Source organism: Sceloporus undulatus, chromosome 5 (assembly GCF_019175285.1).
Source record: "Sceloporus undulatus isolate JIND9_A2432 ecotype Alabama chromosome 5, SceUnd_v1.1, whole genome shotgun sequence".
NCBI classification, from domain to species: domain Eukaryota; kingdom Metazoa; phylum Chordata; class Lepidosauria; order Squamata; family Phrynosomatidae; genus Sceloporus; species Sceloporus undulatus.
In genome coordinates, this window is record NC_056526.1 from 125,245,413 (window position 1) to 125,261,813 (window position 16,401).

The window sequence follows — 16,401 nt, forward strand, 5'->3', positions numbered from 1 at the left end:
ACCTAGTAAGTGCTTAAAAACACCTTCTTTCCACTTCAAGGAAAGTTATTGTGTTTCTGCTCTAACACAGCATTTCCACTACTAATGGCTATATGTGTAGCTAAATGTATTATGTTATGTTAAGCTTATGAGAATGTGAGATACATTAGGTGGCCCATTCAGTAACACTGATAAAATTCCTAACAGTCACTTGGAAAATTCATGTTTTTTATTTCAGTTAAGTGTTGAGTGTTGGCACATAATATCTTCAATCAAGCTGGAACCTTACACTTACTATGCAATTAAAATGAAGTTCTATTCTTAAGCAAACACCTCAATGGGAGGATCTTAGGAACACATCCAGATACAAGTAGTTACAGATGTGTATATATTTTTTTTTCAGTTGAACAAAAGATTAGCCTGCAGGTGCTACTGAAAAGTCATTAAATTCATAGCTGAGGATTCCAACTTCAAGGGAGCATAAAGCCAAGATATATTTGGAAGTGATAAATGCAAATCTTATGCCCAAAATCAAGATGATATGTTAAAATTACTTATTGGGGGGAAATAAGAAGTAAGCAAATAATAAGAAAGTTGATTATAATCTCATAGTGGCCAATAATTTCATATAATAAATCTATGGTCATTTGTTCCTATTGCATGCCTTCAAGTTGTTTTCAACTTATGGTGACTCTAAGGCAAACCTGTCACAGGGTTTTCTTGACAAGATTTGTTTAGATGGGGTTTTCCCCGTGCCTACCTCTAAGGCTCCAAGAGTATTACTTGCCTAAGGTCACCCAAAGGGTTTCTATGGCTAAACGTGGATTTGAACACTGGTCTCAATAGTGCAACACTCAAACATTGACATTGGAATTTCTTTTGGGAATTAGTATGTTTTCTATCCAAACACGTAGCTATAATGCATCCAAAATAGCAGTGAGGCTTATGTAGGAAACATACATGTAGCTCAACAAAGTTCAAAAAATGGTATGTATCATTCCTCATTGTAGTGAAGCTCCAAAGATAATAAAGGTATAGGAAAATTCCAGCCATGCAGCTCTGTACAAAATGTACAGTGCAGAGCCAGATTGTGCAGCTGATTCTAACATGAAACGTTCTGAAATCAGTTGTTCTGAATCAGTAGTAAAAGAATGAAGATTAGGCTTGGAGTGTTGTGCTTTGATGGTGGTCACTTTAAATGGTGAATAATGCAGCAGAATAAGCCTATACCTATGCTGGTTAGTAGGAATTTGGTTACAGGATTTCACAATTCCCAAGTCTGTTGGACACTAATAAGAGACTAGTCAGACTACCCCTGGGACTCAGCCTTTAAGGCTAGAAGTTCCGATTCCTTAAGCAAAAGCATCATAAAATTCACAGCAGGCCCAAGGCCTCAGAGATCCTAGTAGATAGGAAGAGCTGCAGAGCGCACCCTTCTGTGCTGAAAAACGTGTCTCTTAAGCAAGACACCAACGTTTAAATTCCTTTCAAATCTTGGTTGTGGGGTAAAGCTTGAATGCATCACTGCTTATTAGCTGGGTTCCAGCTAAAGGTGCCCAAGTGTGACAGACCCTTCTACTGCAGAGCCTGGCTTCACCCAGTTGTCAATGGGCAATGTGTTCTTCAGGATTTCATCTTTCTATAGGAGGGATGGGGAACCTACGATGACCCTCCAGGTTCTGACAAACTACCATTCCCATCATGCCTCACCACCAGCCAAGCTGAAGGACGTTTCAGCCAGGCTCACAAGGGACTGGTTGTAGATCCCCCGTTATGGTGATGCTACCATAAGAGCTTTGCTCTGGTGCCACAACAAACTACAATGCCCAGAATGCCATAGCACGGAGCCAAGGCAGTGAAAGGGGGGCAGGGGGGGTCAAACCAAATTATTTCTGCAATGTGGATGGACTCTGAGGTGCACAGTGACAAAATGGCTTTCTAAAAAGGAATGTAGGACATTCATGGGTAGATTTTTTCTATCTATTCTTTCCCATGACAGTTAAGTACATTCACATTCTAGGGGTGGCGGGGGGGGGGGGGGGAGAGAAATACCTCTGATTATTAGATGATAGAGCAAGCAGGGCTTCTGCATCAAGAATGGTATGACAGAAGAGGGAATTTCAATCAGGAATTTATCACACAGGAGGAAATTAGGAGTTTAAGCAGTATTTAACCCATGAAAATCACACAACTGACATTAAAACGCAGTTCAAATGAGATTAACACAAGAGCCATTATCCCGTGAATAACCAGGGAATAACCAGCAAAAAGTCATTCACGGGAAAATCTCGTGAATAATTTGCTGCTGTTTCTTGGCACTTTTATCATTTTTCATCTTGATGTCATGTGAAAACCATTAGCGCAATTGTGGGATTATCATGGGTTAATCACTGTTTATACTTCCAATTGTCCCCCGTGTGATAAACTCCTAGGTGTCGATAGCTGTACCTGCCGAAATGTCCTTTTCAGCATAGTGTATTGTGTGAGTGGGTGGCTGGGTGCTCTCACTTCACCTGTTGACTCCATGGATTTCACTGGGTTTTCTTAGGCAAGGAATACTCAGAGGTGGGTTTGACAGTTCCTTCCTCTGAAATATAGCCTACAGTACCTGGTATTCCTTGGCAGCCTCCCAACCAAATACTAACCAGAGCTGACCCTACTCAGCATCCCCGATCAGATAGGATATGGCGCCTTCAGGGTTATCATTGTTGTTGAGTGCTACCAACTCAGGGCAACCTTAAGGTGAACCTGTCATAGGGTTTTCTTGGGAAGTTTCTTCAGAGGGTGTTTGCCATTGTCATCCTCTGAGGCCGATAGGGTGTGACTTGCTCAAGCTCACCCAGTGGGTTTCCATGGCTCAGCATGAATATACTTTATTACAGTCGAAGATCAGCATACATGACTGAGCAGGGATTTGAACCCTGAGTGTGGTGTAGTAGTTTGAGTGTTAGACTCTGTGGAACAGAGCTCCAGTCCCAGCTCGGCCATGAAACCCACTGGGTCATCCTGGGCAAGTCACACACTCTCAGCCTCAGAGGATGGCAATGGCAAAGACACTCCTCTGAAGACACTTGCCAAGAAACCCTTGTGTTATGTTTGCCGTAAGTCAGAAACGACTTGAAGGCACACAACACACACATTCTAGAGTCATCGTACAATATTCAAACTACTACACCACCCTGTTAAAAGTGGATGACCAGAGGCCCTCCATTTTCCTAAACCTGTCCTCCATTTCAACCTTCTTTCCAGGAGAAATTCCAAAACATCATTTTGGGCATGACTACGGTCTGAAACACACTGCAGAAATAATTCAGTTTGAGACCACTTTAGCTGCCCTAGCTCAGTGCTATGGAATCCTGGGAATTATAGTTTGTTGTGGCACCAGAGTATCGGGTGGTAGAGCTTGTTGTGATGTAACAAAGAATTAAACATATTTAAAAAGATAAAAGTGTTTAAAATATAGGAATAGTAAGTAATAAGTAATACTTTTTGGCCATGGTGATACAAGAACAAAGGAAAATGGCTGAGTCCTTGCCAGGATTGTAGCATATAAAGGCTGTATCCACACTGCAGAAATAATCCGGTTTGATACCACTTTAACTGCCACAGCTCAATGCTATAGAATCCTGCAAATTGCAATTTGTTGTGGCCCTAGAGCTCTCAGACAGAGAAAGCTCCATCACAAAACCACAATCCCCAGAATTCCCTTGTATTGAGCCATGGCAATTAAAGTGGTATCAAACCGGGTTATTTCTGCAGTGCGAATAGTGGACACAGCCTTTATGAGGATTCCTTAGCATTGAGCCATGGCAGTTATCAAAGTGGTATCAAACCGGATTATTTCTGCAGTGTGTTTTGGATCTATGAATCTGGAGACCAGGTTCAGATGATGATGATGATGATGGGAAATGTAGTCCTGTGAGACATTTAGCCTTCTCCGTCAGAGAGAGCTCTGGTGCCACAACAAACTACAATTCCCAGCACTCCCTAGCACTGGGGGCCAAGGTAGTTAAAGCGGTCTCAAACTGGATTATTTCTGCGGTGTGTTTTGGACCTATGAATTGTTGTTGTTGTAAACATATAGTTTCGTGAGGTATTTAGTTCTTTCACAAGGTGTAACGGTCCTTCCTCTCTGAGAGGGGGAGAGATAAACACGGGAGGCGTGCGAGGGCGGCCTCTGAGGGAAGGCGAGGAAATAACGGCCATTTTAGGTGAGGGCGGAGGGAGGCTCTCGCGTCTCGCGCGTCCAACTCTCGCGAGATTTCCGCTCCGCCGCCGCCTCCGCTGCTCCTGTGGCTCCTGCTGCTGTCACCCGCCGCATCAGTCAGTCAGTCCTGTCAGTCGGAGCGGCGCGATGGCAGCGCTGAGAGGCGTCCTGCTGCGATGGCGGCGTCGGCGTTGCAGCATCGGCATCAGTAGCGGGAGCAGCGTCTCCTCAGAGCCTCTTCCCTGCCGCCATCGCCGGCTGTTTCTGTGGAGCCTGAGAGCGAGCGAGGGCAGCGAAGGAGCGCCGGGAAGGCTGAGCGCAGCCTTGGTAGCCGGGGCGACTGGCGGGGCTGCGGCGTGGTTCCTCTGCCAGCGCTTCTACGGCCAGCGGGAGCCCCAGGGCCCGAGGAGGGCGGAGGCGGCAGCCAGAGAGGCCGCCCGGGGGCTGCTGCCCATCCCTGTGGCCGCGGCCGCCAAGGAGGCGACGGTAGGGCAAAGGGAGGGCAGGGGAGGGCAGGGGGTGCTCACCGCGGAACGAACCCGGTTTCATGCCGCTTTGGCTCAAGGCAGCGGGATTCTGGGAATGGTCTTTGTGGAAACACCACCAACAAAAAGGGGAATAAAAGAAAGAAGTTAGGGAATGATATAAAAGCAATACATTCTATTATATTTCATACATATATATATAATATTCTCTGTATGTGTGTGTGTTTGTTTGATATAGATTTTATATAGTGTATAATTTTATATATATATATATATATTTACTGTATATAATATTTTAAAATAGTATATATTATAATATTCTATTATATTACATAGAATCATAGAGCTGGAAGAGACCCCAAGGGCCATCCAGTCCAACCCCATTCTGCCCTGCAGGAACTCTCAATCAAAGCATCCCTGGCAGATGGCCATCCAGCCTCTGTTTGAAGACTTCTAAGGAAGGAGACTCCACTACACTCTGAGGGAGTTTGTTCCACTGTCGAACAGCCCTTACTGTCAGGAAGTTCTTCCTAATGTTGAGGTGGAATCTCTTTTCCTGCAGCAGAAAACAAGCTTGCTCCCTCCTCAATATGACATCCCTTCAAATATTTAAACAGGGCTATCATCATATCACCTCTTAACCTTTTAGTCGCCCTCCTTTGGACAGACTCTAGTTTCTCCACATCCTTTTTGAATTGTGGCACCCAGAACTGGACACAATATTCCAGGTGGGGCAGGATAGAGTGGCACTATGACTTCCCTTGATCTAGACACTATACTTCTATTGATGCTGCCTAAAACAACAAAAAAGGGTATTGTACCTAACAGAGAAAAGAAAGAAGTTAGGTAATGATAAAAGTAATATATTCCATAACAAGGGTATCAACAATGTTTGTTAGATGCTCAGTTTCCATTAAAAACAAAGGTATCATGTGCAGACTTTGTCTTACATAAAGAACCTAAAATGTACAGTTAGAGGATGCAATTACAAAGAGCCTTAAAAATGACAATCAATTTTTGTAATTCAGTTTCTGTTGCCGTAACACACAAGCGTTCCCAGAATTCCACGGCCTTAAGCCACTGCTGTCAAAGCAGTGTGAAACCAGATTAATTCCATAGTGCAGATGCAGCCACAGACAGCACCTCCTTCGTAGTGGTTCGGATGTCAGACTGCGACTCTGGGTTCAAATCCCAGGTCTTTCATTGGACGAGTCACACTCTCTCAGCATCAGGGGAAGGCAGTGGAAAACCTCCTCTGAACAAATCTTGCCCAGGAAACCCCAGGATTGGTTACTACTATTAATAATAATAATAATAATAATAATAATATTAATAATGTCACCCCTTCTCCCAAAACTGGGACTCAGAGCAGCTTGCAACATTAAAAAGAGCCCTGGAGCTGCAGTGGTTAAAATGCCTGTCCTGCTGCCACTCACTCACAAACCACAAGGTTGGGAGTTCAATACTAGCCAGGGGCTCAGGGTCGACTTAGTTCCACGGTCACTAAAATGAGTACCCAGCATGTTGGGGGCAATGAGCTTACACATTGTAAACCACTTAGGGAGTGCTTAAGTGCACTGGTAAGCAGTATAGAAATGTACTTGCCGTTGTTATTCCTAAAAAACAGTACATGGGTCCCTTCACATTTTCTAGGGTTAGAGGCACAGGACCCCCATGAATGTGGGGAAACCGCAAATAACAAAAACACTGTTTTTGCCTGAGATAACACCTCTCTAGGAATCTCTAGCTCCTCCAGGGCAACTCTCTGGTCAACATCTGCCAGACATTGGCCATAGATTTGCCCTTGAGGAGCTACAAAGGCCAAGTGGAGTCTTTTCTCTAGGAATCTCTAGGTCCTTCGGTGCAACTTTTGGTACAAGTTGACCATAGAGTTGTGCTGGAGGACCTAGGTATTCCTAGAGAGAACATATTAATAAAATCTGTGAATAACCAAAGCTACAAATGAGGAGGGATGAGTGTATAATTAATTAGGTTTGCCTCAGAGTCACCCATAAGTCAGGAATGATTTGAAGGTCCATCACCACAATGAATTGATAAATTTATCAAGGACAGTGCTAAATGAAAAGAGACATATTTAAAGACATTACAAATAACTTAGGTAGAAAAAAAATCAACCCATGTTGATTGAGTTAAGAAGTTTGGTAATGATAGAGGTATGAGTGAAGGTAAGAATGATTGGGAGATCTATGAGGGATTGGGAAGACCGGACGATTGAATGGTTGAAGGGTGAATTCTGTGATTTATATAAATCTAAATATTTGTCAAGTAAACTCAACTGTGCTGAATGCTGTATTTTTTATGCTGTCAAAATGTGGAAAAAATGAAATTAAAACAACAACAACAACAATAACAAATTGATAAGTCCCAGGGAATCCCAGTCTCACTAACGTGAATCCAGTTTTTCTTACAGAACTGACAGGACGCATTTATCATTTCAGATCCTTATAAAATTAACATCCAGATGCAACTCATGGGACAAATATATACATTCCTGATACTGTTTAGAAATCTTGGTTAATTAGCTAGAAGGTGACCAGATATCCTAACTGCAAAGGAAGACAAGGCACTGCAAAATGGAGGACCTTCAAGAAAAATGGAGGGGTAACCATGTAAAAAGCTCAAAACACTCATATAAATGTAAATCCATGCTTCTTAGTCCTGCTCAAAATGGAGAACCTTTTGGAATTCCTCCTGGACATAAGGTTGAATTGGAGGACATGTCCTGGGAAAGGAGGACCAAGTCTGGTCACTTGGGTTATTTATTTTATATTTATTATCTATGTCAAGGATTTATATCCTGCCTTTCTCCCACAGTGGGATTCAAGGCGGGTTACAATAAATCTAAAAAGACAGAACAGGATTAGATGTCAGGAAGGCTTGTTCTTTATGTGTAACAACATCAACTACTCTTTCCCTGGGGAATGGCAGAGGGGGAGCTTTGCCTGGTGAATGCCTGCCTGTCCTCCCAGTTAACAGGGAAAAGCAAACATCGTAGCAGCAATTTTTGGGGATGGGAGCCTCTTTGCCTCCTCTCCCTTTCTGCAGTGCAATGGACGACCTTTCCTGCCTTGCTCTTGGATCTTGCTTTGGTCAGCGTCTCTCCTGACAGATGCTGGCAGCGAAGGGGAAAAACAAGAAGAGTGGAGGAAACGATGAGGAAGGCCTTGGGTCAAGGGAGGCCTCCCAGGCCAGCTTTTAATGGGCTTCCTTTTTGTCACACACAGATCCAACCTTATCTGCAGGGCTGGGGTGGGAAACACTGCCACGCCACAGAAATATATGACTAAAAGCGAAATTGTGGATTATTTATGCAAAGGGATCTTGCAGCTCCTTTGCAACTACCTGTGTAAAAGAAGATGTGGCATAAGCTTTCCACTGGGTGCCCTTGGACAAGACATATGCTCTCAGCCTCAGAGGAAGGCAGTGGCAAAACTCCTCTGAACAAATCTCCAAGTAAGCCCCATGATAAGGTTGCCATAAATCAGAAACAAAGTCATAGAATCATGGAATCATAGAGTTGGAAGAGACCGCAAGGGCCATCCAGTTCAACCCCCTGCCGTGCAGGAAATCTAAATCAAAGCATACAGATGGCCATCCATGAAGGCACACAACACACACACACACACTTCACAGTCATAGTCCAACACTCACACCACCCTGTTAAATGTGGAGAGGGCAGGGTGACCAGACGCTCTCCTTTTCCAAGACGTGTCCTCCATTTTAACCTTCTGTCCAGGAGGAATTTCAAAATGTTCTCCATTTTGAGCATTACTGAAGCATGAATTTATGTTTATATTAGTGTTTTTAAGCTTTCATTTGGTCATGCCCTATCTTTTTAATGTCCTACATTTTGTGGTGTCTTGTCCTCCTTAGCTGTTAGGATATCTGGTCAACCTGGCTTTCCTAGACTCAGTACCGCACTACATTGTTGTAACACTATGATTCTACTTTTACAGCTATGGCTGTCTCCTGTGGAATCCTGGGATTTGCAATTTGGTGTTGTTGTGTGCTTTCAAGTCATTTCCAATGTATGGCAACCCTATTCACGGGGTTTTCTTCACAAGATTTGTTCAGAGGTTTGCCGTTGCCATTCCCTGAGGCTGAGAGCCTGTGACTTGCCCAACGTCGCACATTAGGTTTTCGTGTCAAGCTGGAAATCGAACCTGTGTCTGCAGAGCAATGGCTTCATTGTGGGGTAGGGTGCAGGGAGTGTGGAGTGCATCAGGTAACCCCTCCCACATGAAGCCCAATTCGGCTCTTTTCCCCTTCCGTTGCAGGATGAACAAACATGCACCCTTCCCGGCTGCTTGGTCACTAGGCTTTCTCCCTGGGGAGGAAGCCAGGTGACAGAGCAGCAGGAAAGGCAAACGTGTGCCTTTCATAGGTGACACCCTCCACACCAGGTGACACCCTAGCTAGTGATGCCACTGTTTCATAGTCATCATCCACCACCCAAACCACTATACCACACTGGCTCTCTTGCAGTTTAGGGAGAGCATTTATAATTCTCAGCCAGAGAGCTGCTGGACCTCAGTAAACTACAATCCCCAGAATGCCACAGGAGGCAGCCATAGCAGTCGCAGTGAAATAATAGGCTATAATGTCGGCTAAAATGTAGTGCAATCTACATGGATGATTGATTAGATTGAAGCCTTGATGGCTTCGATGTCATCAATTATTTTTAACAAAGACAATCTGAAAAAATAAGTAGCAGAGGTTTCCATTTGATATTTGTACAAATCTGTTCCATTTTACCTTCATGCCATGAGAAGCTGTGATGACTTGTCTTCCCATTGCGTCCTGGATACAACAGGATAGCCATGCCCTTTATGAGTGGTTCTGTGTCCCTTTTATTGTCCCAAAACTTTCTCATATTTTGACCACCTAGTTGAAAATTATATTTACTGTCTTTTTCACTTTGTCAGTGATACTTCACATCATGCTCAGGTAGTTACATATGGAAGAAGGATTTTGCAGTCTGGGGAAGATAACCACAGGGCAGATTATTTTTATCTACTTTTTAAAACTGACCTTGGCAGGGAAAATATATCAAGTTGCCAGTTGATTTGTGTTAATGGTTTTGAAATCTGAGCAGCATTACAGCATGTCTTTTAGATTTGTTTATGTAATGGTGAATATTGAAGGCGACTGAGGAAATAAATATTTATAAATCACTGTGGACATTGCCATTCTTACAATAAATAATATATACAGTAATAATATTCTTACATTGCAGGTACACAACAGTGGCTATTGCGTGTCTGTTAACAGTGTTTTGCTTGTCAAAATAATTGCATTTATAATTTTTGACATATGTGTTATATGCATGTCTATATTCCATTTGAGGAAGCTTGGGCTTTTATCATTTGTTCTGCATGATTATGTCAGCTTCTCCAAATGCAGTTTGTGTGATGCAGCCATATAGTGTCGTCATTTGGCTTCAGATAAATATTTCATAACAGTAATCTTCTTTGTTCAGGTTGTTCTGCTCTTCCAGGAGGGACCAAAGTGCACTCTTAAGTATTGTTAAAAATTTAGGATGCTTGTCTGGGCATAAGCAGTATAAGATTATTATTGTTATTGTTATTGTTATTATTATTATTATTATGTTACTGATAGGTAGAATGAGAGTTTGAAATTAATTTGCTAATTGATTCACTAATTTTTAAAAAAAATTATTTCACCAAACTTTCTAGATTTACTTTAATGAATTATTTTGTTGGGATTCATTTGGGTATGGGCCTACCTTTCAGTTATATTCAGTAAAACAGGACAGTCTGCTGGTTCAAGTTGAAGAAATAATATAACTGGAGGAAGTATGTCACCTGGCTCTTTTTTTAGACAGTATAAATGTATTATAAAACCTTACAGATTTAGATTTGTATAAATATCTGAAGCAGTTACATATACCTTGCCAAAAGACTTGATGGGTCTGGTGCTGAAACAGATTGACATAGCTATGTTCTGTACCTGAAGAGGACTGTAAGTGCTTTAACAGTGTTTAGCAAGGAAACTGTCTAATCAAAAAGATTGTATGTACAGCGCTCTGTAAATTTACAGCGCTTTATAAATAAAGGTTAATAATAATAATAATAATAATAATAATAAATACTAATCATTCTCCCTTTTCATGTTTGCCTTCCTGTTTGATTCTTCTGCCTCTGCCGCCATCCGTTTGTTTTATGTTTTGAGAGACAAGCATTTTATGAAATATGAAATGCCTATTACTGTTGATGTGCATAGTAGTAATAATAAGCAGGAAAGATAGTAAGTAATAATTGAATGATGTTGTTGTAATTGTATGCCTTCAAGTAGTTTCTGACCTTCAGTGACCCTGTCACAGGGCTGTCTTGGCAAGATTTGTTCAGAGGAGGTTTTGCCTTTGCCTCCTTTGAGGCTGAGAGAGTGTGACTTGTCACTTAAGGTCACCCAGTCGTTTTGACAGCCTAACAGAGATTCGAACCCTGGTCTCCAGAGTCATAGTCCTGTGCTCAAACTAGCTCACCATACTGACTCAGTACCGTACTTGAATACTTAGTTTATTACACTCAAGAGAAAATTCACTGAGAGCTGTGGGAAAGGAAATGTTGGTTAGAAGGAATGCAAGCACATGATTCCTTGATGTTAGGAATGCTATTCCATAGGGGTCCTCCTGTACTAGCATAACAAATGCCTTGTAGATTTCATGTTACCAGACCCAAAAGCATCTTGAATAAAAGCATCAAGAATGCCTTCTTCTCCTAATGATATTTTTGATTGTTTTTATACCAGTATATATGTTTTGATAGAAATACCAGCATCTTTATCAAGCATTTTATAACACAGAGAGATAATGAAATACAGAGATTTACTGTTTGTTTATGTGGGCAAGGTAGTAAAATGTTTTTGGAGGGTGGCGAGCACAGGGAATATCAGCACTATATTGGCTGCTTTGTATCATGGATTAATAGTGGAATACCACCAAACATTTTGCATACCACAGTTTTGTATACCACTTAAACTGTTTATGTAGATGGAAAAAAATAGAACAAATGTTTTGTTGTTATTATTCTTGTGTTTTTGTTTACAAAAAGAACAATGGAAACAATACTAGCTTAGTTAAAACACCTGTTTTCTAGTATATGGATTGACAGAGGTTAATTTTTTAAAAAAAAAAAGCCAATACATAAATAAGCCTTAAACTACTACCAACTGGTTGAGTAGGTTTGGATCTATGGTTGCTTTTGGAACAGACATATTCATTGTTTGAGCAAATAAATTCACTGAAGTGTGCAAGGCTTATAAAGAACTAGAAAGATGAGGATGGGGGAGAATTTTGCCTGAAGGGCAATATTACAAGGTGACTTAAATGAGTTTCAGTTATTGAAGATGAAAAATACATTTTAAGTTTTTTATGAGAAATAATGTGAATGTTCAACTTTTTAATCAAATGCATATGCAGCAGATACAAATAAGTGTACACATTGGCACACCTTTGATATACCACTTAATTGTGCTTCAGCATTTTGATAACTAGGCTGGCACGAATTATCCCCCTTCCATTCTCTTTCACAGAACATCTATCAGCAGAAGATTTCACTGATGTTTTAGATTAAGCATAGTGCATCATCTTAGCCTTAAACAGTGATTGTGGGAAAAGTGTAGTTTGAAAATGCTAGATTTGACTGACCATAGTTAAGATTAGCTTTAATTTGTCCATGTTAGGGTGATGTGGCAAGCTGTGGTTAATCTAAAATGAAAATGAAACCTTTCACATTCCCACCTTGTAATTTTGCAAGAGTGAAAGAAGGAAGTACATAAGCCCAGTGAGAAGGCACACTCCTTTTTGTAAAATTAAAATGGTTTAGTACAATTTTTATTTAGGTTATTAACAAAATAAATAAATAATTTTGTTAACTGCCCTCAAGTCAACCCCAGCTCCTGGCGACCTTGTGGATGAGACATCTACAGTGCACCCACGCCATACGCGGGCTTGCCATACGCAGATTTAAGTTTGCACGTATGGCAAACCCTGGATGTTAAAATGGTGCAGGCGCCTGCAGCTCACAACCATAAAAACAGTAGGAGTTGAGGTCCCACGTTTTTGGGCATCCGCAGGGGGATCCAGAATGGATACCAAGGGCCCACTATACAAGCCTTCCCCCCTTCCTCCACTGCTCAGCTCAGGTCCTGTAAATTCATACCTGTGACCTTTCTAATAGAGTCCATCCAATTCTAGTGTAAGGTCTTCCTCTTCCAACTGCTGTCCACCTTTCCTAACATTATTATCTTTTCCAGTGAGTCATGCCTTCTCACGATATGGCCAAAGTATGATAGTCCTGATAATTTCAGAATTTATCTATTGAAAGACCCATTTGTTTGTCTTTTTGGCTGTCCTCGGTATCCTCAACACTCATCTCCAGCACCACATCTCAAATGAATTGATTTTCTTCTTGTCTGCTTTCTTCATAGTCTATCTCTCATATCCTCACATGGTGATGGGGAATGCAGTAGCTTGTATGATTCTAACCTTTGTGCTCAGTTGTGTATCTTTGCTCTTTAGGGTCTTCTCTAGTTCTTTCATAGCTGCCCTTCCCATTCCTAGTCTTCTTCTGATTTCTTGACAGCAGTCCCCATTCCAATTGATATTTGATCCTAGGAATGGAAATTCTTTTGCTATTTTAATTTCCTCACTGTCCCATACACTCAAAACCACAAGGTTGCGAGTTCAAGACCAGCAAAAGGGCCCAAGCTCGACTCAGGCTTGCATCCTTCCGAGGTCGCTAAAATGAGTACCCAGACTGTTGGGGGCAAATTAGCTTACTTGCTAATTGGCTTACTTGCTGTTCACCGCTATGATCTTTGGAATAGCGGTATATAAATAAAACAAATTATTATTATTATTATTATTATTATTATTATATATACGTCCTCTGTGGTCCTTATTTTTGTTTTCTTTATGTTCAGCGTTAAGCCTGCCTTTGCCCTTTCTTCTTTGACCTTCCAAGTCCATGATGTTTTCTGCTAATAGTATGGCATTGTCTGCATATCAGATTGCTCATATTTCTCCCTCCTATCTTTACTCCTCCTTTTTCTGAGGTTAAGTGTGCTCTTATATGATACTTTGTGCATACAAGTTGAATAGATACGTGGGTTGATAGAATGAACTCCTTGCCAGCTATGGATTCTTCTTAGATTGTACACCATAGGCAGGTTTACTCTTTTATATTTGTTGTTTTTATGTACAGCGCTGTGCAAATCTACAGCGCTATATAAATAAAGAATAATAATAAATAATAAATATGAACCGTTCTTTTGTTCTCTAGGGACATCCTGAGATTAGCTGACTTGAAAATAGAAACCAGATCCTTCCTGTCCCCCAGAATCTTCAGCTATATTTTTGAAAATGTACATGGCCCAGAACAGATGGGCCAAAAGAAGCAGCTTCTGGCTGCTTTGGAGGAATAGCATTCAAAGTATGCATTCCTCCAACATAGCCTGAAGCCATGCTCCGGTCCTTTGGACCAGAGCAAAAAGGAACCCTGATAATCCAATTCCTGACTGCACGGTTCGGTCCTGAGGCCATAGCTCACTTGTGGAGCAGGCCGTGCAGTTGTTGTGGAACTGATTTGCTTGCAGCCGGAGCAGGCTCAGGCTGCTCTTTCTTGCCATTCTGCTCTGGCTGCATGTTTATGCTAAGAACCCTGTAATACAGGATTGGTAAAGGTCACAATGTAAGAGAGCAGAATTAGTGTGCTATATACATCTAAAATATACAGTGCAGAAAATAGCTTTTCACTTTAAGTTTTAAATGTTTTGACAATATGATGATAAAAGATTACCTATACCATCAGCCTTTCTTATACACGGATTCAAGCATCCACGGTTTGAAAATGTTCAAACAAAGTATAAATATCAAATATCAAACCTTGATTTTCCATTTTTTAAAGGGACACCATTTTGCTGTGTCATTATATTTAATGGGACTTGAGCATCCACAAATTTTGTTATCCACGGGGGATCTTGGAACCAAACCCCAGCGTATAACAGGGTCCACTGTAACTATTAGATAGACAATAAGAATTTACTAAAACAAAGAATGTGTGATAGATTTGTAGAAAGTTGACATACTCCGGTCAAGAGTTTTTTTGGGAAAGGATTCTGAATGACAAAAGTAATATTTTTATTTAAATTCTCTCTTTTATTTCCAATTTATGTTAGAAAACCAACTTGCTGTGTTTTACAACCTTTATATAAAGTCATATTACAATAATCAAATGAAATAGGACTACAAGTAGTCTCTACTCCACAGTTTGGTAACGCTAAAATAGTTTTTGACTACTTTGGGATTTTCCCACACTAAAATTTGATGTTTAACCCTCTTGGCCACCAGCATGCAAACAAAATTACAAGACTTTATCTACTTGGGAGCATATTATGTTAGCCTGAAGCCAACAAGCACAACTTTTGGAACTGTTTTCTTTCCCTTAATTCTTTTATTTGTACAGAATCACACTAATTTCAAACAAACTTACTTTGTAGCAAGGAATGTGAAAATTGCTCATTTTAAAATAAAACCACACGTTTGTAACAAACTTAGATCAAAGTTATAAGAACTTGGCTAAAGGTGAACATGATAATTTCCTATGAAATTTGGGAAGAATGTGTTTTTATAGGTAGTGTTTTCAATTTTTGAGTCAAGTAAAAATGCAGCTGAGTAATCATCATTGACGTGTGCGGTATTTCCCCTTCACTTTGGATTATAAAACTATTTGGTCATAGTACATTTTTGACCCGGACACCAGGGTTTGAATCCCATTCAGCCTTATAAACCCACCTGGTGACTTGGGTAAGTCACAGCGCTTCTAGTGTCAGAGGATGGCAATGGCAAACCCCCTGAAGAAAACTTGGCAAGAAAATCCATGATAGACTAGGGCCACCAATGTGGAAACGACCGGAAGGCACAAAACATAGTAATAGAATAGTAATAAAATTTACGGCATGACCAGATAAAAACAACACACAAGCAACAATCAATAATAACAATAACATATTAAAATAAAAACTGAGAGTAGACGTACATGTACAGTACAAAACAGTTCTTTCTACACGGTAATAAAATGCCCCATTTGACAGTTGAGGCGCAGTTAACAAATTATGGCGGGATACAGACCGCCAATTTGGGGCGGTCTGGCCCGCCCCTTCCCCAGAATATCGGGGCTCAGTAGCTAACCGGCAGCCGCTGAGGCCCCGATCCGCCGTTTCGGGCTGCGGGGAAGCGGCAAAAGGCCGCTTCCCCGCAGCCAGAAAAGGGGTATCCCTGGGGCTTCAAGCCCCAAGGACACCCCGCGGCGGCGGGAGCAGAGAAAGGGGCCGCTTGGCCCCTTTTCATTTAGTCCGGCTGGGCACAGCCTTCGAGACGGCTGCGCCCAGCGGACTAACCTGGAAGGAGCCCGAAACGGAGCTCCTTCCTGCCTGTGTCCAGGGCGCACTAAGCGCCCTGGCGCGGAGCTACTACGTCATGGACGCGCCGCCCCGTCTAAGGCGGCGCGGCCATGACGTACTCACGGCGGGCCATGCGGAGGCCGCCGCTGTTTATGTGCGTGTTCCGCACGCACTAGGTTAGGGCGGTGCAGAAGCACCGCCCTTTCGAAACCAGTGGGTGCGAACACGCACTAAACTGCCGGTCTGTAACGGCCAATATAACAAAGTTAGCCACATTAGGGATAC

General features: G+C 41.7%; 1 protein-coding gene across 4 annotated transcripts in view; it reads left to right on the forward strand.

The window, feature by feature from the left end:
* Positions 1-4,258: 4,258 nt before the first annotated feature.
* MICU3 (mitochondrial calcium uptake family member 3) overlaps positions 4,259-16,401 on the forward strand; it is a 57,936-nt gene continuing 45,793 nt past the window's right edge. For all 4 annotated transcript variants that reach the window (XM_042470539.1, XM_042470542.1, XM_042470541.1 and 1 more), the window contains exon 1: positions 4,259-4,672. In XM_042470539.1, the coding sequence (XP_042326473.1) occupies positions 4,334-4,672 (339 nt within the window). In that variant the 5' untranslated portion in view covers positions 4,259-4,333. The remainder of the gene's footprint in view (positions 4,673-16,401) is intronic.